Here is a 26531-nt window from a genome sequence, read left to right as displayed (position 1 = left end):
TAAAGGCCAAATAGAAAAGGGGGACTTTTGTAAAATATGTACTAAAAAAAGGGTAAATTATTGCTTCCATTTCCAAGCACAGTAACCTCTTTATTTAGTTTACTTTTTACTAAATAAATAACAGGAAATCGGCACTAAACAACACAGCTGAAAAATTTGCTTCCAACCAAACTGAACAAATTTTTACAAAAACACTAGGACCTCTAAAATCTCAGTTTCTGGGCAAACTATTAAGACTCATAAAAAATATCAACTGCTGTACTGACACTTTAGATGTCATTTTACCAGGATTTTTTTGTTTGCTTCAGAGTAAGCTTCAGTTATCACAAATTAGTTGGAGCAGCAGGCTCTTCCCCATATTGTTCTTTACTAGAAATACTAAGAAAAATAAAGTGTCATTATGAGGAAGCTGTATTTTTGCAAAAGAAATAAAACCACAACTGCAGTGAGGTTTTATATTTATCTTTCCTTTAGCCAAAGAGAGAGACCGGATAAAAGTAATTCTACAGAACTTGAAGGAGAAGTAAACTATCAGAGATAAAACTAGGGAAAGAAATAGTCAAAGTAATTCCATTAAACTCTGTGCCTGTTAACACCTTTTCTATTATTATTTTCCTTACCCAATATAGGAGTAATTTAAAATTAATTTATTCAATAAATTACATACCCTGGACTCTGCATCATCTTCTTCTTCATCAGGATTATAAGCTTCTGCACAAACTATAAAAATAAAAATGAGTATTTTAAAGATTCTTTCCTCAAGAAAAATACTATAATAATTACATCTTTAAAAAATTAATAAACAAAAAGCATACTATTGTGTAAAAACCATTAATTCACCTCATCCAGGACAAGCAGTCCACCCCCAAACCGATTTCCTCTTGCAGTACGTATGGAATTTATTAAAACACAGAGCTGTACTTTAAGACACTGACAACTGCTGTTTGCTTTCTCTTATTCAGAGAAACATAGCTTAACCTCTGCCAACTTCATTTCCAAGCTATAGAAATGTATAAGATCTACAAGTTACCTAAAAGAATAGACAACAAAAAAAAAGTTTGTCTGCTATGAAATGATCGATTTAATTATATAGTCAGGAGTAACTTTCATAAATTATGTATAAACCAATCTTCTAGGAACAAATACTACTATTAACATTTTGCATATTCCTATCCAGTCTTTATTCTTTGAATTGAGTTCATACTGCATATGCAATTTTAAAACCTCCTTTTTTCATTTAACACTGCAAAAAATTTACATGCTAATAGAAACATTTTGTAAATAATGTTTTAAAGACTGATGATTACTTATCATAAGCTATTATTAACCACTCCCCTAACGCTAGACACTTAGCCTGGCTTCTATTAAAACAACCTTTCAATAAACATCTTCATGCAGAAATGTATGACTACACTTCAAATTATGCTGTAAGAAATTATTCTCAAATGTTATTTTGAGGGGTAGGTTAAAAGATACAATTTTTAAGACATACCACCAAAAGAGAGTGTACCTATTTACTGTCCTATAGAGAATGTATAAGACAACTCTTCTAAACTGTACAACAGGGTTGGATGTTAATGCTTTTAAAATCTTTCCCAATTTAGATAAAAACGGGATTTAAAACTTTAAAAGTTATTGCTGACCTTGAACAAATTTCAAATATTTATAAGCTGACTATACTTCCTCCTTTGTCCTTATGTATAAGGAATTTATGTATGTATTTGGTTTTCTTTTTGACTCATACCAATTTCTTAATACTACTGTGTCATATTTCTTACAATTATCTTATCCCGTTTGCTTTTTAACTATAACTACAAAGATTTTATAGATATGCATATTTATATATTTTTAATGTAGTGATACCAAGGAAGAAAACTCCCCAATATGATTTAAATTAAAATGTTAAACATCACAAAACTACCGCTGGTTCTGAGCTTGGAAATCCTGTCTTAATTTGCAAGTCTAATTTGCAAGATCTGTTACTTCATCTTTCAGTTTTTTTAAAATTATTTTATTGTTCCATTACAGTTTTCTGTATTTTCTCCCCACCCCTCCCTCCAACCCCTCCAAACCCACCTTCCTCCCTTGCTTCCACCCCCCTCCTTGGTTTTGTCCATGTGTCCTTTACAGTAGTTCCTGAAAACCCTTCTCCCCACTGTCCCCTCCCCACTCCCACGGTTTATAGATTCAATGTAATCCCTATTAAAGTACCCATGACATATTTCACAGATATAGAACAAACATTTCAGGAATTTATATGGAGCCATAATGACCCTGTATAGCTGCAGTAATTCTGAGAAAGAACAAAGCAGGAGGGATCACAATACCTGATACCAAACTGTATTACAAGGTCATTGTAACCAAACCAACCTGGCGCTAGCATAAAAACAGGCACATAGACCTATGGAACAGAACAGAGAACCCAAAAATAAACCCATCTCTACAGTCCTTTCCTTTTTTTTTAAGGCAGGTCTTTTTATTGATACATTACCCTCTAGCCCATATGAATTCTGCCATAGATACAGAAATTTAAAGAACAGAGGATAGATAAAAGGCTGCTAACAAAATGTCTTTCCAAGGGCCTCCAATGGAATCAAGAATATGTCATCATTAAGAATAGTATCAAGAGCCCTGGCTGGTATAGCTCAGTGGATTGAGCGCAAGCTGTGAACCAAAGCATCGCAGGTTCGATTCCCAGCCAGGGCACATGCCTGGGTTGCAGGCCACATCCCCAGTGGGGGCCACGTGAGAGGCAACTACACACTGGGGTGTGTGTGTGTGTGTGTGTGTGTGTGTGTGTGTGTGTGTCTCCCTTCCCTTCTCTAAAAATAAATAAATAAAATCTTAAAAAAAAAAAAAAAAAGAATAGTATCAAGAACAGGCAGCATGGCAGCATGGTACAGTGTGGGTAAGAGCCAGGACTCCAGAGAAGATTATCAGAGGACTTCCAGTCAAGATGGAAGAGTAGGTAAACACAGTTCTCACCTCCTCCTACAACTGTTACAGGGTGCAGCCAAGAAGGGGGGCCCCAAATGGGCATTTGAAATGGGGTCCAGAAGTCAAGGTGTCCAGGAGATTTTAAGATGTCTTCACCCCTTCCCCCACAGGTGTGAGTTGGGGGAAGGAGCACACAGAACAAGCACATGCAGGGCAGCTTTGCAGCTAATCCATGGCATAGTCATTTAACATACCTATAACCTTTGGCTGGTCGCTTAGATATGCTGAATAGCTATGGCCATGCTCTGGGCCAGGGGGATGGAAAGGGACTCTTCCACCCAGGATGTGACTGGGGGGCAGGTCCCCCGAGTTACAGTGCCTGCATGGGAGCTCGGAGAAGACTGGCTCCATGACATGGGGCCACACCTGCCCAGACCCACGATGGTGACCAGAAAAGCTGGAAAGGACAGCAGATTGAGTGCAAGTGTGGCGGAGTGTGGAAGGAGTTGGAAATGGGGCTGCAGAGGAAGATTGGCGCGGGGATTTAAACCCAGACACAGTAGCCATTGAAGAGAGAAGCATGTGGTTTTGGCTGAGTGGGGACTCCCGTGGCCCTGGGAGAGAGGACCACGCTGCTGGAGTGGTGGAGAGAGGACCACATGCCTTTGACGAAGTAGAGACCCCTGCAGCTTTTGAAGGGGGAACCACCACCCAGCTTTAGCAGAGATCCCGGCAACACAGCTGAGGGTGCCGGGAACCGAGGGAGGCCTACCAGCCTAGCACAGAGTACTGGGAAGAACCAGGGACTGCCTGAGCCATGGACTTCTATTTCTTTTCCTGAGATACGGTACTTCGGACTGGGCAAAGAAGGAAGGAAGGAAGGACTATGTCTGTCTGTGGGTATTTTAAGGGACTTTAGGATTTTTGATGAAGACATTAGGTCACTACTTTAAGTTTGTATAGCATTAAATAAACATTTCCTTTCCTTTTCACAAATCTCTGGCATTGAGAGATGTCTTTCCTATAGACGGCAGACATAACAGACCTGGGGATTTCTTTCAGTAATAGTACATCGTCCCAGGGCCCCCTTGTATTGTTCTGTAACACAACCACATCAAAATTACAAATAAACTACAAAAAAACCCACAATTCAAAACTGTCAGAAATCAAGCTGAGTGCAAGTCCTTCAACTAAGGAATTAAAGAAGAAACCACAACGAGAATGGTAGGAGGGGTGGGGATACTGAATGGGATGGTCCCACACCAAACTGTGGCAGATGAAAATCAGGAGGGATAGCTCAGCTGTGGAGGTCCCCTCTGTGGAGCAAGGGGTCCCAACCCCACAGGATGCCCTCCAGCCCAGAGTTCCAGCGCCAGGAAGAGAAGTCCCCACAACTTCTGGCTCTAAAAACCAGTAGCAATTGAGGCTGAGGAAGACAGAAACTTCTGGAGTCCCAGGCAATTCTTCTTAATGTGCCCCCAAATGAACTTACTCGGATTCACCCTCTCTGAGCCCCAACACTGGGCAGCAGCTTGAAAGGCACCAGAGACATACAGGGAGGAAGTGAGTTGTCTGGCATCAGGGTGAGGGCTAAAGGGGCAGCTTCATTCTAGACATAAGTGCTGCCAGAGGCCATTGCTACTTTGTTGAGACCTCCCTCACAGAACCAGCAGGTGGGGTACCATATCTGAGACTCCCATCAACCTAGTTCACTGTTTGCCCCACCCTGGGGATTTCCAGAAGCCCACCCCCCGCCCCATCCCCCAACCTATTTCCAGTGGCTTTTCCATACAAATGACTTGGCTTAGCTCATGATTCAGATTTTCCTACATTTTCTCAAAAGCATCATCTGGCCTCAGCAAAGCCCTATACCTCTCCTCTCACTAAGTAGCCCCTGGCCTGGCACAAGCAGCAGCAGGCCTTGGTTTATGACTTGGTATTGCCTGGGCACCTTTAAGCCCAGCACAAGTAGCAGCGATCTGCAGATCACTCTGTAGCTTATGAAGGGTGACCCCGCGCAGGATACAAGTGGTGGCTTACATTAGCATGCACCTCTGAGACAGCCCCCCAGGGCCAGCGCACCCTGTGGTCAGTTTCAGGCCACATCAAGGCACCATCACTCAACCACCTCCACAAGTGACACACTCAAGGGGAAGACTTAGCAGGCACCAGAGCCCTCCTGACGTAAGTCCTGCTCTGCAGAGCAGGCCCCTGCACAGCTGATCCTTCAAGGTGGTTGGCGGTGGGTGGTCAATGGTCACAGCCAGATGTTGCAGCTGATCAGTCTAGGTAAAACCCTACCACTGACATGGCAACAGCCATCAAGGCCCAACTATAAGATGAGGGTATACAGAACACATGAGGCTGCGCCTTGACTGTCCAGTTTGAAAGATAGAGGAGACTATGCCACTGGATCCTACTGGACACCTACTATATTAGGCCAATCTACCAAGCCTAGAAGACATGGCAGCTCTACCTAATACATAGAAACAAACACAGGGAGTCCGCCTAAATGAGGAGACAAAGAAACATGGCCCAAATGAAATAGAACAGAACAAAACTCCAGAAAAAGAACTAAACACAGACAAGTAATCTATCAGATGCAAAGTTCAAAACACTGGATATAAGGATGCTCAATGAACTTAGTGAGGACCTCAACAGCATAAAACAGAGCCAGACAGAAGTAAAGAATACACTAATTGAAGTAAAGGATAATTTATTGGAAATCAACAATAGAGTAGATGAAGCCACTCTATCCAAAAATAAGCAATTTGGAATACGAGTACAAGGAAGCAAAAAATATCCAATCAGAAGAGTAAAAAGAAAACAACCCCCCAAAATGGCGTTAGTTTAAGGAGCCTCGGGGACAACTTCAAGCATACCAATATTCTCATCATAGGGGTGCTGGAAAAAAAGAGCAAGAAATTGAAAACCTATTTGAAAACATAGTGACAGAAAACTTCCCTACTTTGATGAAGGAAAGTTCAGGATTCACAGAGAGTCCCAAACAAGATGAACCCAAAGAGGCACATACCAAGACACATCATAATTAAAATGCCAAAGGCTAAAATCAAAGAAAGAATCTTAAAAGTAGTAAGAGAAAAGCAGTAAGGTACCTACAAGGGAGCTCCCATAAGACTGTCAACTGATTTCTATAAAGAAACTTTGCAGGCCAGAAGGGAGTGTCAAAAAATATTTAAAGTGATGAAACTCAAGAATTTACAACCATGATTACTCTACCCAGCAAAGCTATCTTTTAGAATTGAAGGACAGATAAAATTTCCCAGATAAGAAAAAGCTAAAGGAGTTCATCACCACCAAAACAGTATTATTAGAAATGTCACAGGGTGAAGGTGGAGGAGTAAATGGAGGAGGAGAAGGAGAAGAAGGAGCAGGAGAGAGGAAGGGGGAGAAGGGGGAGGAGGGGGAGAAGAACAAAAAATATGGACAATAAAATGGCAATCAACACACATCTATCAACAATGGAATATAAAAAAAAAACAAAATCAACGAGCAAGCAGAACAGAAACAGAATCATAGATACAGAAAATGTTTTGATAACTGCCAGATTGGGGTGGGGGAGGGGGGTGCAGGGAGATGGGCAAAAAAGGTGAAGGGATTAAGAAATTCAAATTGGTTGTTACAAAATAGTCACAGGGATATAAAGTACAGCATAGGGAATATAGTCAGTAATAGTCTAATAACTATGTATGGTATCAGATGGTGTGAGATTTATCAGGATGATCACTTAAGTTATGTCTAACTTAATGTCTAATGTCTAACCACTAGGGTGTATACCTAAAACTAATATAAAAATGTATGTCAACTGTAACTTAAAATAAAAAACAGTTTAAGAAAATAACAAAGCAAAGAATGCAAACAAAAAAAGAATATTATCATCATTAGGATTACTATTACCATTATTTATTCTAAAATCTGACATTAGCTTTCTCATCTCCAAGCATTGCTCTATATACCTAGGCCAGTGAGTGATTCTTAACCAGGGACAAATTTGGTCCCCAGAGGACATTTGGCAATGTCTGAAGATATTTTGCCACACCTATGAGGGCTGAGGAGGAAGCTACTGGAAAAGGCCAAAGATACTGCTAAACAGCCTACAATGCACAGGACAGCGCCCTGCTGCACCCACCCTCCAACATGTCAATACATCTAAGGTTGAGAGACCCTGACCTAGTGTATATTTTCTCATTCAATCTCACAACAACCCTAAGACAGGTATGTCACCACTTGACAGATAAAAGACTAGGATATACAGAGGTTATGTATCTTGGCCAGAATCACATATTGTAGTACCACAGTACCAATACTTGATCCCAGGACTGGCTGGCTGACTCCAAAGTCCCCATTCTTAACCACAGTTCTGCACTCAACTGCTCTGATGAATTCGCCAGCATGATACCTTACCTTCAGCCTTCTGTCTCAGAAATCTACAGGAGACCTGTCTCTAAGGGGCAGGCTCCTATTAAAGAACCTAACTGATGCATATCACCAAAATGCCAATTTAATAACTAACTTCTTAAATCAAATAGGGAGTCAGCATGACTAGCCAGCTTTTTACCTGCAGAAAGACCACAGAAAAAGCCAAAAACACAAAAGATTGCTTGGTAGAAAAGAAATGGGAGGAAGAGAGTTTGTCAAATAAAATGAATGTTTAATGGCATCACCTGGGACAGACTGAGGCATCCACTTACACAAGAGATGGCCCTGCTAATGTGGCCTAGACAATTTAATTTTGTTGGCTGCAACTCTCCTAAAAGCATGAGGACATCCACTTCTGAAGCTGGGCTCTGTAACTTTGTTTCTATAAATGGCCAATTTCACAGGCAGGAGTGCTACAAAATTTGCAGGACTCAGTGTAAAAACAAAGCCACCATTTTTAAAAATTAAGAATTTCAAGAGGTCAACAACAGAACATTAAACCAATATCGAGGCTTTTGTGAGTACGGGGCCCATGAATTAAGCTCTGCTAATGAGATCAGTACATTCAATTAAGTGATTATACAGCAAGTAAGGTATTTGGTTCCTTAAGGTATTTATTATAAGCATATATATCCTCTGGCCCATTATCATTGATCTTACAATTTAATTCACAGAGGAAAATCTTAACCCTGTAATTTCTAAGTTTCAAGCACTAAACTCTGACTAAAAACCATGAAGGGTATCTATTTTTTTTTTCCTAAATAACTCATTGATTGTTCCAGTATTATTTGCTATTTAACACCCTCCTAACTTGTGACACCTACTTTATTACATGTTTATTGTTTGGTTCTGAACTATCCAATTCACTGAACATTTACTGTGCCAGTATTAAATGATTTAGTTCTTGGCAGTTATGTTAAAATGTCCTACATCATTTGTCCAAGAAATTGGGACAGAAAAGGTAGATGAAAATGAGGACCTCTTGTCCTGTTCGCCAAAGGGCCTGGCACAGAGATTAGGCACTCAGTAACTATCTGTCCAACGAATGAATGAATGAATGAATGAATGAATGAAAGAAATGTTCTATGCTCAAACTATGGTCTCCAGATAATTTGAACTTCCTCATATCCTTTCTGAAATATATTTGCCCCATCCCTCCTGGGCAATCTGAAATCCAAGTTTGAAATAATATATAATACTTTGGTAATTACACAAGAGTGAGGGACAGAGCCTTCTTGTTTAAGTGAACCTAATATTAAGGTTTTCCCATTATGCTGTGCATATATGTATTTGGATAATACATTAGTTACCTAGAATGGTCCAATAATTTAAGTACATTCTCATACTGCAGAGAGTATAACATGCTATGGTGTAGTCAGACGTCTGTCACAGTTTGTAAGACAGAAAATGAAAGTGAGAATTACACTGACTTTGCATCTTCTGGGGCCTTGCCCTCAATCTCTTCATACAATTCAATAGATAGATGAGAAATAGGTAAATAGGTAGGTAGGTAAGTAGGTAGGTAGACAGACAGATATAGAGATATAGTGATACATGAAGGGTATCAAATATGTGTTACCTTTTGCAACACCACTTCTTCAACTCTGACATCAACTGGGTGTCCAACTATTCAATTCAATTCTAACATTATCTGTTTGAAGCAACATTAGATCCCACAAGTTAAAGGACTCAGTCAGTCCTACAGGATTGCCCCACTTCAGACACCAGTGCAATTCCCAGGCTACCCATACTTCTGACCAACCAGCTATAAATTGAAGGTTCCCACAACCCTCTCCTCAGGTTTGATAATTTACTAGAATGACCCAACAGAACTCAAAAGAAGGCTTTACTTACTCTTACCACTTTATTATACAAGATACTTAAGAAGAGCCAAGAGGAAGAGAAGCAGAGGGCAAGAAATTGGGGTGGCATGGAGGGCAGCAGGTGGGGGTGGCACAGAGCCTCCAAGCTGTCTTTAGTGCACCCATTGCCGAGCACCTCAATGTGTTTGTTCACCAATCTGGAAGCCCTCTGAAACCAGCTGAGGGGGTTTTATGGAGGTCTCATTACACAGCCCAAGGTTGGGCTGAAAGTTTTAAGCTTCTTTTTAAAAAAATTTTATTGATTATGCTATTACAGCTGTCCCATTACCCCCCTCCATTCCCCTCCACCCTGCACACCCTCCCCCACCCACATTTCCCCCCTCTACTTCATGTCCATGTATCATAAGTTCTTTAGCTTCTACATTTCCCACACCATTCCTGCCCTCCCACTGTCTATTTTCTACCTACCATTTATCCTATTTATTATTTGTACCTTTTACCCCTCTCTCCTCCTCCCACTCCCCTGTTGCTAACCCTCCATGTGATCTCCATTTCAGTGGTTCTGTTCCTGTTCTAGTTATTTGCTTAGTTTGTTTTTGTTTTAGGTGTGGTTGTTAATAATCATGAGTTTGCTGTCATTTTATTACATGTTTTTTTTATATTCTTTTCTTAGATAAGTCCCTTTAACATTTCATAATATAAGGGCTTGGTGATGATGAACTCCTTTAACTTGACCTTACCTGAGAAGCACTTTATCTGCCCTTCCATTCTAAATGAAAGCTTTGCTGGATTGGGCAATCTTGGATGTTGGCCCTTGCCTTTCATGACTTGGAATGCTTCTTTCCAACTCCTTCTTGCCTGCAAGGTCTCTTTTGAGAAATCAGCTGACAGTCTGATGGGAACTCCTTTGTAGGTTACTGTCTCCTTCTCTCTTGCTGCTTCTAGGATTCTCTCCTTCATTTTTACCTTGGCTAAAAATGTAATTATGATGTGCCTTGGTGTGTTCCTCCTTGGGTCCAACTTCTTTGGGACTCTCTGAGCTTCCTGGAAGTCTATTTCTTTTGCCGGACTGGGGAAGTTCTCCTTTATTATTTGTTCAAATAACTTTTCCACTTGTTGCTCTTCCTCTTCTCCTTCTGGTACCCCTATGATTTGGATGTTGGAACATTTAAAGATGTCCTGGAGGTTCCTAAGCCTCTCCTCATTTTTTGAATTCTTGTTTCTTCATTCTTTTCTTCTCAGTTGTTTCTTTCTTCCTTCTGGTCCACTCCATTGATTTGAGTCCCAGTTTTTTCCCATCACTATTGGTTCCCTGTGCATTTTCCTTCATTTCACTTATTGCAGCCTTCATTTTTTTCATTTAATTTGGGACCAAAATCAACCAATTCTGTGGGCATCCTAATCACCAGTGCTTTGAACTGTGCATATGATAGGTTGGCTATCTCTTGGTCACTTAAAAGGATGGGTTCTGGGGCTTTCATTTGTTCTGTTTGAGCCATCTCTCTTTTGGGAGGGGCGGTCTGGTGACACCTGTTATGTATGAGGGGCGGAGCCTTAGGTGTTCACCAGGGTGGGGCAACCCAGTCACTAGGTTGTGACGCTGTATGTGGGGACGGAGACCAAGAGCAAACAATGGTGCTTGCTCCCCTCTCTGTGGGACTTCAGTCCTTTCCACTGCTTCCCCCAAGCAAACTGGACATTTCTGGTGCTGATTCCCGTGTGGGTGGGCTTGTGCACCCCATCAGTCTTTCCAACGACCTCTCCTGTGAGGCTGAGAGTCTCTCCCTGCGCCTCAACCCCACACGTGTTTTCAATCAGTGCCCTGAAGCTCTATTTCCCAGCACTGGGATCCTGGGTTGTGCGCAGTACCTTGCTTCAAAATCGCCACCTTGCTGGGTCTGCAGGTTGCCACCCCTAGGCCAGGGTTTGCCAGCCGCCGCTTGCACACCCAGGGTCTGCCCACTGCAGTCTTCCGTGCCAGGTCCCAATGCTCTTCGTGCCATGTGACCCCTCTCCACCGTGACCCCTCTCTGCCCAGCTTCCTGACTCCACCCCTCCTACTGGTCTGGATGAACATGTCTATTTTAACTCCTTGGGTGTCCAACTTCCATACAGTTCAATTTTCTGTCAGTTCTGGTCGTTATTCTGTTTCTAAATTGTTGTTGTTCCTATCTTGGTTGTGTGAGGAGGCACAGTGTGTCTACCTATGCCTCCATCTTGGCCGGATGAAAGTTTTAAGATTCTAATCAAAGCTTGGCCTTTCTGGTAACCAGCCCCCATTATGAATAGTCTAGGAGCTCCTCAGGAGCACATCAAAGAAACTCAGCACTGAGGAGACTCTAAGGGTTTCTGGAACTCTGTGCCATGCATGCAGGACAAAGACCAAGTACCTTTCTTACTTATATCACACAGGGGTTACACCAACTTCCAGTGTCTTTCATGAAGTATCCACTATACTTTGTTGGTAATGCATAAAAAGCAGGACAGTCAAAACAACTCTGCACTGGACAAGTTTACATACCCACATTAGCTTTAGCAAAGCTAACAAAACATAAGGGAACCAAACTGAACTCCATGAGCCACTGGGCCTCAGCACCTGGTGCAGGGTCTTACACATGGTACACCCTTAATAAATATTTATTGAAAGAATAAAAAGCAAATGTAGCCTGTACAGAAACACTGCGTGCTTTAAAGGCCTTTAGACTAGAAAAAAATTGACTTCTATAAAAAATATCAAATTTACTTTTCCAAGGTTCTCAGTACATTAAGATTTTAGCATACTTATTTAAATGATAATTGGCTTCAAATAAAGGTATTATAAAAGCACAGGTGCATCAGACAACAGAGTACTGCTTTAGTATGGTTAAACTTAGCCTATTGAAGTAGAAATGCCTTCCTACAATGGAAAAAAAAATTACCTGTTACAGAGATTAGTTCAAGGCATGTATTCTCAGACAAGACCATTAGGAGAGGGGTCAAAAAAGCATGTTTTTTTCCCCCACATAAAGCACTGATACACACACACACACACACACACACACACGTTATATATATACATACACACAAACATATACATTTATACAGGCACACAGAGATATACAGTATATCTGTGGTATTAAAATGTCATTGGGGACTATTAAGGGGAAATATCTAAAAAGGAGAGGTACCTATAAAAATAAAATTGAGAAACGTTGGTATAAGAACATACTAGTCAGAGCTAAGTAGAGGGAAGAGACAAAATGACAAGTCAATATACTTTCCCCTTCCCCTTTTACATTTCTGTAAAGGTAATTTGCTCCATATCTTCTCTGACACAATAGTGATAATCTTCTCAACACAAGTTACCGCCACCAAGCCAGTGTCAACAGGAGTTCCTAATCTGGGTTGTGGAAAAAGGAAAAACTTTATTCAGGTGAACGGTTTGCAAATCAGAGAAATGTAGCTTCTGGTGGAAACCAACACTGGGCTCCACAGAGACAATAGAGAGAACAGCTCATACAGAGAGAGTTCCCACCCTGGTTCCTGAGAGGTCCATTTTTATGCAAAGGATGGCTCCACAAGTGCTATCTGGTCACAAAAGCACTTTCCTGATTGGTTAGCTTCACACATTCTGATTGGTCATTATGGAGCCACTCTGATTGATCTGTTCAGATGCAATGGAGATATGGCTGTGCACTTCTGACTGAATGGGGCAGGTCTCAGCCCATTGGTCCAAAAAAAAAAAAAAAATACCAGAAACTCCTTGATAAGGGCTGATTCAGAGGGCAGGAGCACAGTACTTTTGTTTTGTAGGCTTATAGTCCAGCCTACACCTTTTCCCTGAAATACTGTATGTGAGAGGCCTCTGTGGGCAACAGCTGCTAGACTTGAGTTACGAAATTGTGCCCAGTTAACCGCAAGGAGTCCTTCTTGGCAGATATAGTCCTTCTCCAGGTCCACAATCTTAAATCTGAATTCACAAAGCAAAGCATTTAGCATGTGTCCAAAAAATACATAAGTTCACATTCTGATCCCAAATCATACTCAAGCAAAAGGACCCATAGGAAGTCTTATTTATTCATTAAAATACAAAAAAAACAAAAAAAACTATGCATGTCAGAAGAATGGTGGTATGAGAGATCCCCTTGGTCTCTCTCCTTGAAGTCTCAACAATTTCAACAACTACAATTCAACAAAAGATTCCCCACTCAATGTACAAACACACCTGAGAGATCACATTTTGAAACATCTAAAGGTAGGCAAGTGGGAGTGAACTAGAGAAACAAGAAGGGAGAAAAGCTGAGATGAGCCAGCAACACAGCCCTACAACTGGGAGCTCCTAGTAGGGCTTAGTCTGGAAAGGGGAGGAATCAGGTTGTGGCTGGAATTCCCTTCCTCCAGGAGGAACAAAGAAATTTGGTGAGCATTCCTGCAGGAGTGGGCAGTAGAAGTGGAAGCTGAGCCCAGAGACCTGGGGAAGAGAGAACAGCACAGAAGTTCGGCTACAGTTGTTAGGCAGTTGGCATTCTAAACAGAGAAAAAAAGGCACATCTGGCCACCTCATGACCTCCCAGAGTTGTGCCTCCCCTCACCTTTGATGTTGGGTTGTGGTGCACATTACCTGCAAACCCCAGAACTGGTACTACAAAATCACTTTATTCCCTGAACAAAGGGTGCACTCTGTGACTTAGCCTGGAGGTGAGGCACAAAGGGGACCACACAGTGGTCCAAGGTCACCATAACTGTTTAGGCAAAACAACAAAGAAGCCAGCTGCATTCCCCCAGCCCACCTCACCCCCACCTGACTATAGCGATGCTAGCATCTGGCTGCTGGGGATGGCACTGGGACTTCACAGATTTGGAGCCCCATTGCCCACTGTATTTCCCTGTGGGGTTCGTCACCTGGGACCACTTCATGGTGGAGGGAATCATCTACCCAGGGAACATCACCCATGAAGATCTGAAAAGCCAGAGGAGTGCCAGAGAGCTAAAAAACTTGTGATTCAGTGCCACCTACTAGAAAATAATAGAATGACCTCTTCGTATTAATTTGTTGGAGAAGTACCACTCATACATAGATGCCTAGACAGAGAAGTAATCCATCAAAACCATGAATAATCAAGGTTGCAAGGCAGTTCAGAAAGAAAATAAAACATCTCCAGAAAACAAACTTACTGAAATGGAAATATGTGATATAAATGAGAGAGAATTCAAGACTGCAATTCTGAAGCAATTCAACAACACCACCACCAAAAGAAAAAGGCAACCTACTCAATGGGAGATATTTGCAAACAACAGCTCTGACAAGGCGTTAATATCCAAAATATATAAAGAATTCATACAACTCAACACAAAACAATCTGATTAAAAATGGACAGAAGACCTGAACAGACACTTCTCACAAGAAAACATACAAATGGCCAACACATACAGCAAAAGATGGTGAACTTCAGTGAACTAGCTATCAGGGAAATAAAACTACAATGAGATACCATCCCACAACAGTTAGAATGGCTATTATCAACAAGACAAATAACAGATGTTGGAGAGGCTGTAGAGAAAAGGGAACCCTCATTCACTGCTGGTAGGAACATAAACTGGTATAGATACTATGAAAAGCAGTATGGCAGTTCCTCAAACAATTAAGAATAAGCATACGACCCAGCAATCCTCCTTTTGGGTATCTACTAAAAAAAAACTCTAAAACATTTATTCACAAAGTCCTTTTACAAATATTTGTACCCCCTATTCATTGCAGTATATTATTCAAGGTGGCCAAGACATGGAGACAACCAAAGTGTCTGTCGATAGAGGACTAGATAAAGAAAATGTATTATGGAATACTACTCAGATATAAGAAAAGATAAAATAATGCCATTTGTGACAACATGGATAGAACTTGAAGATATTATGCTAAGTGAACTAAGTGAGTCAGAAAAATCTAAAAACTACTACAACTCCACTCATAGACACAGACAACAGTATGTTGGTTACCAGAGGAAAGGGGGTGGAGGGATAGTAAAGGGGGCCAAATATATGGGGACAGATTATTTGACTTTGGGTGTTGGGCACACAACGCAACCTACAGATCATGTGTCAGAAAAATGTTCCCTTGGAACCTTTATGATCTTATTAATCAATGTCACCCCAACAAATTTAACTTAAAAAATAAAAAATAATTTGTGAAATTTAGGAGATAACACAAACAGCAAAATAATAATGCAAACCATATTATCATTATGTATTATGAATAGGGTAAAAATTATTTTGCCTATATATTTTATATTTACTTTACTATTATATTATTATATTACTTTAAATATACATAACTATGTACTGTATATAACCATCTGCTGTCTAGGAGATCACAGCTTAGAAAGCAAGACAGAAATAGAATAATCAACAATAATATTAATGCCATGATGAAGGTATGTACAAAGTGCTGTAGGAGCATAGAAGACAAAGGAGCGACCAGCTGCTTAGAAGACAGAGGAAGGACTCACAGAAGAGACTCCTTAAATAATCAAGAATGGAAAGTTGTTCACTGAGAAAAAAAAGGAGATTGTTTTGTTCACTGCTATATTAATACTTAGAATAATAACTAGCACACGATAAATGTGAACAAAAATGGTTGAAGAAATGAATAGTTCTTTTTTGTTGGAAGAAAAGCATTATCTTCTTTTGATCCTTAGACTAACGGAAACTGCATCTGTCAAGGTGGGCAGGCCTATACTACAGTAACAAGCATCCCTAAATCTTAGTGACAAGAAACAGAGGTTCACTTCTTGCTAAGACTATCTCAGGGCAGTGGGTAATCTGTTCCATGTGGTCTTTAATGAAGACTACAGGCTAACAGAGCTGTCACAATGTGTGATGTTACCAGTCCCCAAGGCCATGGCAAACTGCTGACTGGCTCCTGATGGGGTCAAGATGTGGCAACCCAAAACATCTTAAGCTGAAGGTATCTGAGAAAACAGCCAAAGCAGGAAGGTCACCCTTCTGCCCTGAAAGCAGGAGATAAACCTCTCATCTCAAAGGTACCCTTCTCCCTCTACCAGGAGGAAGACATCCATATCACTGGAGAATTTAGAGCTGAAAAGGCCATATAAACAAACCTTGCTACTTCTTCATCATTTACTACCCATAGTAAATGTTCCAACATGGTACCAACCTGTCTTGTCAATTCTTCACACATTTATTGTTTCTTTGTCTGACAGGCATAAAAGCTTCCTGCTTCAATCACTTCTTCGAGGAGTCATTTTCCTGTTAAGGCTCTCATATATATATAAAAAATTCAATAAAATTTGTATGTTTTTCTCATGTTCATTTTATGTCAGTTTAATACTTAGCCCTAGCCAGCGACCCAAAGAGGAAACACAATTTTCTCTCCCCTGCACTCCTAAAGCTTCTGCCTGGAAATGATACATGTCACTTCTGCCAAGAAGGAATATATGTCACATTTTATGCGACAAGTGACATGGCCATTCCTAACTTCAAGAAGACAGAGAAGTATAATCTTACCATGTGCTCAGAGAAGAAAAAACCAGGATATTGTGAAGAGTCCTAATGACCAAAGAAACCACTGACGACCCTAAACCCAAGGTTTCCTCTCACTCAGAAAGGGAATTAAGGGAGCACTAGACACAACCTCACAGCTTACTTAAAAACAAAGAAAAAAAATTCCTAAAAATCTTCAGAGCAAGGTTCATAAACTCTGAAAAGAATCATTACAATTTTCTTTAAAACTGCCTTTCAAATAGTAAATGAATATTCAAAGATTCAATTTGTAACTTAATGTATTCCTGCATCAAACTATAAATTATTATAATCTGCTGTGTTGCTGCCTACATTTCAGCAAAAAGCAATATATACATCATGTACCTATCCTGCAGAAATGTTGGTAGGCTTCACTAAATGGTATTTTTAAAGTATATTTTATTGATTATGCTATTACAGTTGTCTCAGTTTTTTTCTCCACTTTATTCCCCCTCCACCCTGCACCACCCCCCACCCTCCAGCATTCCCTCTCCCCTTAGTTCATGTCCATGGGTTGTACATATAAGTTCTTTGGCTTCTCTATTTCCTACACCATTCTTAACCTCCCCCTGTCTATTTTATGCCTACCTATTATGCTTCTTATTCCCTGTACCTTTCCCCCTATATTCTCCCTAAATAGTATTTAAATAGATCATCTATGTTCATGTCAGCAGAATTTTACTAAAAAGATTTTAGTTAAGACTATATATATAACCCTGTCTTGTACAAATGGTAGAAATACATTTTCCAGTTAATCTACTTTTGTTTTACCTCTCCACAAAGTTAACAATGGGGCTTTAAGAATCAGCCCTTCATAAACCACCTCTGGTTCTCTAAAGAATTCTGTTTTAAACTTCACTCAGGTAGGTTCCTGAAGCATCCGAGATGTGTAATTATCAATCCTAAAGAAAATACTGATAATTTTTTTTCCTGCTACTTCCAGTATAAAAGGTTCTACTGTCTCATATTTCAGATATACTCTATTAAATATTTCACTAAACTGCCCTGACTCATTACAAAAACAGTATCTTTGTTGCACTTTAACAAGAGGTATTTTGAGTAAGTGCATAATTTACCAGTTCCTTTCTATGTGTTTATTATTTCTTTTTCCCCTTATATTTATTATTGACACTAATACACATCCCCATTACCCCCTCCTTTACCCACCTCCACCTATGCCCCAAACCCCCTTCCCTCTGGCTATCCCCATACTGTTGCCTATGTCTATGAGTTATGTATATATGTTCTTTGGTTAATTCCTTCACCTTCTTTCACGAAGTCCACCTCTCCCCAGCCCTCCGAAAGCTGCCAGTCTGTTCCATGTGTCCATGCTTATTTCTATTTTGTTCATCAGTTTATTTTGTTCATTAGATTCCACATATAAATGAGTTTATATGCTATTTGTCTTTCTCTGACTGGCTCATTTCACTTAGCATAGTAATGTCTAGGTCCATCCATGCTGTCACAAAAAGTGGTATTTCCTCCTTTTTTATAGCTGGGTAGTATTCCATTGTGTAAATGTCCCACAGTTTTATCCACTCATCTACTGATGGGCATGTGGGCTGTTTCCAGGTCTTGGCCATTGTAAATAATGCTATGAACACAGGGTTGCATATATTCTTTTGAATTGGTGTTTCAGGATTCTTAGGCTATATTTCCAAAAGTGGGATCACTGGGTCAAAAGGCAGCTCCAATTTTAATTTTTTGAGGAAACTCCATAGTGTTTTCCACAGTGGCTATACCAGTTTGCATTCCCACCAACAGTGCAAAAGGGTTCCCTTTCTCCTCATCCTCACTAACACTTGTTTGTTATTTATGATAGCCATTCTGGCAGGTGTGAGGTGATTGTGATTTTTAATTTGCATCTCTCTGATGATTAGTGATGCCGAGCATCTTTTCATATGTCTGCTGGCCATGTACATGTCCTCTTTGGATAAGTGTCTAGTCAGGTCCTTTGCCCATTTTTTAATTGGACTGTTTGTCTTCCTGGTATTGAGTTGTAGAAGTATTTTAGAAATTAAACCCTTATCTGAAGTATCAATGCCAAAGACGTCTTCCCATACAGTGGGTTCCCTTTTCATTTTGTTGATGGCTTTCTTTTATGGTACAAAACCTTTTTAGTTTGATATAGTCCCATTTTTGTCCTCTATTTCCCTTGCCCTAAGAGACATATAGGCAAAAATACTGCTCTGAGAAATATGAGATTTTATTACCTATGTTTGCTTCTAGTATTTTTTTATGGTTTTATGACCTACATAGTTTTATTCCTTTGAGTTTATTCTTATGTATAGTTTAAGTTGGTGATCTAGTTTAATTTATTTTGCATGTACGTGTCCATTTCCTCAACACCATTTACTGGAGACACTGCCCTCCTTTGTCAAACATTAATTGACCATAAAGGTGTGGGTTTATGTCAGGGCTCTGTTCTGTTCCAGGATCTATGTGTCTGTTCCTACACTAGTACCAGGCTGTTCTGGTTACAATGGCCTTGTAGTATAGTTTAATATCAGGTATTCTGGTCTCTCCTACTTTGTTCTTCTTTCTCAAGATTGTTGAGGCTATTCGGGTCTTTGTGGTTCAATATACATTTTTGGAATACTTGCCATTGGTATCTTAATGGGAATTGTGTTGAATCTATAGATTACTTTAGGTAGTATTGACATTTTAATGATGGTAATTCTTCCAATCCATGATCACAGTATATGCTTCCACTTATTTGTATCTTCCTTAATTTCATTTTCGATGTACTCTCAATTTTCCAAGTACAGGTCTTTTATCTCCTTGGTTAAATTTATTTCTAGGTACTTAATTTTTTTTTGTAATAGTAAATGGGATTGTGTTTTTATATTTCTAAGAACAATTTTCTTCTACCTGTACACCATGCTCTTTAAGTGACTGTATAATGAAGAACCATTCATATCTCACAAACATACCATCATGTTCAAGATACTATTAGATCAGTGTCACTGAGTCACATAAATAAGCAGCAATATAGCTTCAGACAAATGAAAATGTGTTCACCATTTGTTTTTTCCCTATTATAAAAGCTACAGAAAACAAAATATTCCTTAATCTGTTTCAAAAAATGTATCAATTTTTCTTCAAAGCCTCCTCCAAAGAAAAAACAAAGCCCTAAACTGTGTAGAACCCATGTACATGCAATTTTTTTATCCTACACTTGGATTCCAATGTATTTAAAAACTTTAGTTATGAAGTATGTGAACTCAATCATTGCATCTATCTTCATTTCATTTTCTTTCCACTACATGCTCTACATGTATGCATTCAGTCTATAAAACATCCACAGCCTCTTTTAATAATTAAATCATTTATAAGGAATATGGCACAGTTTATAAGACAAACCACTCAGTAGGTTTATACAGAAAACCATGTCAGTATGGAATGTACCTGTGAGGGTGAATCCAGAACCAGAAGGCTCAACTACTTGATGTAATTCCACTGTTCATACACTATAATGAGCCTGTGGGATTCAGAGAACGGAGGATACACTATGAGCCCTCTTTCTCTCTCACAAAGGACAGTGGTCCCCATAGCTATTAATGTTCCTTTCATCAGTAAGGGTATAAGAAAGTTAACAATGTGCAAGATCCAAGATAGGAAAAGTACATGTAATCAAAGGGCCTAATTTTTGGATATTTTCTAAATAATCTATTCCAAGTAAATTTTCTTAAAGTATAAAAACTTGCAAATGACCAAGATAAGTAGATAAAATACAAAGAACCTGATGAATAACTCTGAGAATAAATTTGGATAACCATTAATATTTTAAAGCCTGCTGCTAATCACTAAAATTCCTCACTGAAATTCTCCAGAACTATTAAACAGTGAACAGTAAGTAGATCATCTGTACTAGAGGACATGTAACAGAAATTATAATGTGCTTTGCTGAAAAGGGTCTAATAAGAACTTCTGAGCATTGTATTTTATGGTTATAGGTTTTTAAAAATTAATAGCCAAGGAGAAATCAAAAAAGAATTCTGATCCTTCAATTAAAAACACTAACAGCTTCCCAAGAATTTTTGCAAATGCTCTAATAATTCAGATAATGTGATCATCTCATGGCGTTTTATTTTGGTCTGAGGACTTGAATCACATTAAAGTAATATGAATATAAATACTAACTGATAATAAATAATATACCCACATTTATCAAAATACAATTTTGTTCTTCAGATACAGTAAAGCTAGAGCTCTTAAAGCTTCTGAATACTTGTTTGCTGATTTTCAGGCTTATGTGCCTAACATGTACCTATAAGAAAAGTATAGGAACAGAATCACCACAGGGATTTCTATAACTTATTAGTAAGTTTTCATAACCAGTATCATCTGACCAGATGGTTCTGGGATGCTAAATATACACTTAAGTATAGCCAGAGTTATAGGAAAATGGTTTAGTCAATTTTGGGTTTCCAGGTTTAGTAATAAAACTACCAAATGTGAACATTTGGGCAACATATTTCAATCAAGGCTCTCTATGTGATCATCAAAAATCTGAAAAGAATTTCAATGCTATTTTAGGAAAATATGACCAAAATGTGACAGAACAACACATATCAATATCCAGAGACATACACACACATAGACATGAATGCAATTCAGTCAAGCTTTCTCATTAATTAAATTCAAAAGACATAAATCCTTGTAAGTAGCCTAATTGGATTTTCTTGGAAACAATTTCCATTTCTACTTTTCAAAGGGAAACTTTTTTAAAAAGTCAAAATTTGCAAGGTGATAAATGACAGTGAATTTAAATGAATTTTTAATTAAAAAGAAAAATGATATAAAGACAATAAGACAGGAGATGTGGAAATAAAACAGCAATTAAATATAAAAGGTCCAGTAGAAGTAACACCTGCTTGAGTGTGGTTGGTAGGGTAATAATATGGGTGTAATAATTTATAGTTTAAATTTTGAACATTTCACCTAAAATGTCATATGGTATGCTTGAGTGTGATACAGAATTACATACCTATAATTTTGTAATAAAAGGTTTTGTAATACATAGGGGCATTATTTGTGCTGGAACCTGTATTTTAAATCTAATAAATGAGCCAAGTTTAGTTTTTTTTTTAATAAAACCCACTTTTAGAAGGAGTACATAGATTAGAATGAACTTTTTCATACACTGCTGGTGAAATGCTAAACAAGGAGTGGGATTAGAGATGGAGAGGTCAGTGTGAAAATATTAAAAATCTTGAAAATGTTCCTGTCACAGCATGGATAGACCTGGAGAATATTATGCAAGTGAAATAAGCCAGTCAGAGAAGGAAAGTACTAATATGATTTCACTCACATGAGGAACATAACGAACAAGCTGAACTAACAAGCAAAACAGAGACAGGCTTACAGAGAGCAGGCTGACAGCAGAGGGTGGGAAAAAGCTGGGGATGGGGAAAGGCTTGGGGGGGCCAGGAATTGAGCAAAAAGGATAAAAAAGAGAAAGAACTCATGAACATGGACAAGTGTGGTGGCTGTGGAGAAAGGGGAGTACGTGGAGGTGGAAGAGGGTGTGGGGGATAAATGGTGATAGAAAAACGTAAAATAAAAAATGAATTAAAAATATATTTAAGCAAAAAAAAATTAAAAATGTCCATATCCAATTAAGCAAGTGATCTTCAAGTAATTTGATCTAAAGAGATGACAGTTGAAAACAGAAGAAACCTCAGTTCCAAAAATAAACAAATAATAAATTATGATAGCTATCCACATATACTACTGATACACTGTGTAGCCACTTAAAATTTGTTTTATAAGATTATCTAATGACAAAGGCAAATGTTCACCAAATCTTACTAGTTTGGGTTTTTTTTTAAAAGCAGGTTTCAAGGCAGGTGCATGATTTCAGCCCACATAAAGTATGCAGAAGTCTGATAGGGCAGACACGAAAGTTTGTATTTGTTTCTTGGTAGTATGACTGTGATAATTCTATTTTTCGTATTTGTGCTTCCCTAGGTCTTCCTCATTTTCAACAGAGAATTTATGTCTACAATCGGAAATACAGGGTTTCTTTTAAAAAAGAGATTATAAAACTCCCTGAAACATTCATAACTAAAACATATAAAAGGCTTAAAAATAAGTTATCTTGCTAATAATTAGTCTTTCTTTGAAGTGAATCTAATCCTTTTATAAAAATTACTCTTATAATTTAATACTTCCTAAAAATGTACAGCTTCTACAACTGGCAGAAATAAGGTACTAGAACTACTTAGAAAGTAGTTATAAAAATAACTTCATTAATAATATTATTGTAAAACTGAAAATATTCTAATAAAAATTCTCAAACAATAATACTGACTTAGCCCTGGATGAGTGGTTCAGTTGGTTGGAGCATCATTCCATACACCAAAAAAGGTTGTGGGTTCGACTCCTGGTCAGAGCGCATCTGGGAGGCAACCGATTGATGTTTCTCACATCAATGTGTCTCTCTCTCTATCTCCTTTCCTCCCTCTCTCTCTAAAATCAATAAATATATCCTCAGTGAGGATTAAAAGAAAAGAATAGAGACTTAATGTCTACCTCAATTTTACAATAACATGGTTTCCTTTATCCTTGAATGCTTAAAAACCACCTGCAGGGGTGCAGTACAGCAGAGTGGAGGGTGTGGCAAATCCTTGCCCCCAAAACAATGACAAAAACAAGATGAAATTTTCACAGAAAAACAAAAAACATAAAACATTTCAGGACTCAAAATCAATTAAAGACATACAATAAACTGAGAAGCATTTCACAGAAAACTACTGAATCACAAGTTAGAACAGTTGGGAGTATATAGGAGAAACAAAGGAATGTTTTTCATTTACTCAAACCACTACACCACACTCACAACACTTCTGACACAGATATGTGGGTCATTTCCATACTGGCTAATTCTCCAAGACCAGCTGAGTGTTCTACATTTCAACCCAATTCTGACACTATCAATCTAGAGCCAGATCCCACAAGGTAAGGGTTCCATTTCATAAACCTACCCACTTCAGATGCCAATAGCAGGTGGCAGGTACCCAGGTCACCCACGACATCTGTTGAACACAGCTACAAACTAGAGATTACCACACCCTCTCCTCAAATTTGATCACTTCTAGAATAGCTCAGAGAATTCAGGGAAAGTCAGATAAACAGATAGAGAGGGCAAAGTCTGGAAGGGTCCCCAGGGTAGGAGCATCTATTCCAGTGGAGCTGGGTTATACTACCCTTCTAGCACGTAGATGTGTTCACCAAACTCAATACTTCTGGGATTTTTATGGAGGCTTCATCACGTATGCATGATTGATCATTAACTCAATCTCCAGACACTCTCCCCTTCTCAGAAGATGGGGAAAGGACCTGAAAATTCTAGGCCTGCACATATAGCTTGGTCTTTTTGGTGACCAGCTTGCATCTTGAAACTATACAGGAGCCCACCAAGAGTCACCTCACTAGAACAAAAGACACTACTTTAACCCAGGAAATTCCAAAGGATTTAGAAGTTATATGTCAAGATCTAGGGTCAAAGATCAAATTCAAAAGATGCTCTTATTATTCTTACCACTTAGAAAATTACAAGGCTTTAGGACTTTCAGCCAAGATGGAGGTGTAGGTAGACACACTGTGCTTCCTCCCACAACCAAAAGGACAACAAATTTAAAAACAAAAAACAACCAGAACTGATAGAAAATGGAACTGTATGGAAGTCCGACAACCAAGGAGTTAAAGAAAAAACATTCATCCAGACTTGTAGAAGGGGTGGAACAGGCAGCTGGGTGAAGAGGGCTTGTGGAAAGGCAGTGGCTAAAGGACTGGGAGAGGCAGTGGCTTGTGGACTAGGCAGACCACATTTGCCTGCAGGTAAACCAGGAGGAACAACTGTGGAATGAGACAGACTGCAAAACCCAGCACAGGGAAATAAGAGTCTCAAAGCCTCTGACTAAAAAAACCTGTGAGGGTTGAAGTGACAGCAGGAAAAACTCCCAGCCTCACACAAGAGTTCATTGGTGAGACCTACAGGGTCCTAGGACATACACAAACCGACCCACCCAGGATCAGCACCAGAAGAGCTCAATTTGCTTGTGGGTAGTCGAGGAAGTGGCTAAAAACGAGCAGAGAGCAGAGAGCAGAGCAAGCGGCATTGCTCCCTCTCGGACCCCCTCCCCACATACAGCATCAACAAAGCAGCAACATGCGTTGCCTCATCCTGGTGAATACCTAAGGCTCCACTCCTTACTATGTAACAGACAGGCACAGACAAAAAAAAAAAAAAAAAAAAGCCCAAATAAAAGAACACTTCAAAGCTGCAGAAAAAATACAACTAAACAACAAAGAGATAGCCACCCTATCATATGCACAGTTCAAAACACTGGTTATCAGGATGCTCCAGGAACTTACTGGATACTTCAATAGCATAAAAAAGACCCAGGAGGCAATGAAAGTTGTATTATGTGAAATAAAGAAAAATCTATAGGGAACCAACAGTGACAGGAAGGAAACCAGGATTCACATCAACAGTTTGGAGCAGAAAGAAGAAATAAACATTTAACCAGAACAGAATGAAGAAACAAGAATTCAAAAAAAAAAAGAGGAGAGCCTCCAAGACATCTTTAAATGTTCCAACATCTGAATCATAGGGGTGCCAGAAGGAGAACAGGAAGACCAAGAAATTGAAACCTTATTTGAACAAATAATGAAGAAGAACTTCCCCAATCTGGCAAGAAAACAGACTTTCAGGAAGTCCAGGAAGCTCAGAGAGTCCCAAAGAAGTTGGACCCAAGGAGGAACACACCAAGGCACATCATAATTACATTACTCAAGATTAAAGTTAAGGAGAGAATCTCAAAAGCAGCAAGAGAAAAGGAGAGAGATACCTACAAAGGAGTTCCCATTAGACTGTCAGCTGGTTTCTCAAAAGAATCCTTGCAGGCAAGAAGGGGCTGGAAAGAAGTATTCAAAGTCAGGAAAGGCTTCCTACATTCAAAATTACTCTATCCAGCAAAGTATCATTTATAATAGAAGGGCAGATAAAGTGATTCCCAGATAAGGTCAAATTAAAGGAGTTCATCATCACCCAGCCCTTATTATATGAAATGTTAAAGGAATTTATCTAAGAAAAAGAAGATAAAAAATATGGACAATAGACAGCCCAGAAATAAACCCAAGTCTCTATGGTCAATTAATATTCAACAAAGGGGGAAGCAGCATAAGATGGAGTAAAAATAGCCTCTTCAACAAATGGTGTTGGGAGAGCTGGAGAGCTACATGCAAAAAAAAATGAAACTCAAGCATCAACTTACACCATACACAAAAATAAATTCAAGGTGGATAAAATACTTAAATATAAACTGTGACACCATGAAAGTCCTAGAGGAGAACATAGGCAGGAAAATCTCAGATATTTCATGCAGCAACATTTTCACTGATATGTCCCCTAGAGCAAGGGACATAAAGGAAAGAATAAACGAATGGGATCTCATCAAAATTGAAAGCTTCTGCATGGCTGAAGAAAACAATATTAAAATGAAAAGAAAACCAACCATATAGAAAAACATATCTGCCAATGATACCTCAGACAAGGGTTTGATCTCCAAAATCCACTCTAAAACAAGCAACTCAATTAAAAAATGGGCAAAACACTTGAACAGACACTTCTCCAAGGAGGACATACAGAGGGGCCAGAGACACATGAAAAGATGCTCAATATCACTAGCTATCAGAGAGATGCAAATTAAAACCACAATGAGATACCACTTCACATCCACCATTGAGAATGGCCATCATAAACAAAGCAACAAATAACAAGTGTTGTGGAGAGGTTGTGGAGAAAAG

At 39.1% G+C, this 26531-nt stretch overlaps 1 protein-coding gene across 1 annotated transcript in view; it reads right to left on the bottom strand.

Moving 5' to 3' along the window:
- The window catches only part of PRKAR2B (protein kinase cAMP-dependent type II regulatory subunit beta), a 119421-nt gene that overhangs the window by 29351 nt on the left and 63539 nt on the right, over window positions 1-26531 (bottom strand). The window contains exon 3 of the mRNA XM_045828483.1: window positions 668-720. Coding sequence (XP_045684439.1) covers window positions 668-720 — 53 coding nt within the window. The remainder of the gene's footprint in view (window positions 1-667; window positions 721-26531) is intronic.

Source organism: Phyllostomus hastatus, unplaced genomic scaffold, assembly GCF_019186645.2.
Source record: "Phyllostomus hastatus isolate PE091 unplaced genomic scaffold, TTU_PhHast_1.1 phas_scaffold_78, whole genome shotgun sequence".
NCBI classification, from domain to species: Eukaryota; Metazoa; Chordata; class Mammalia; order Chiroptera; family Phyllostomidae; genus Phyllostomus; species Phyllostomus hastatus.
Note: the sequence above shows the minus strand (reverse complement) of the source record. Positions and strands in the feature narration are given on the sequence as shown.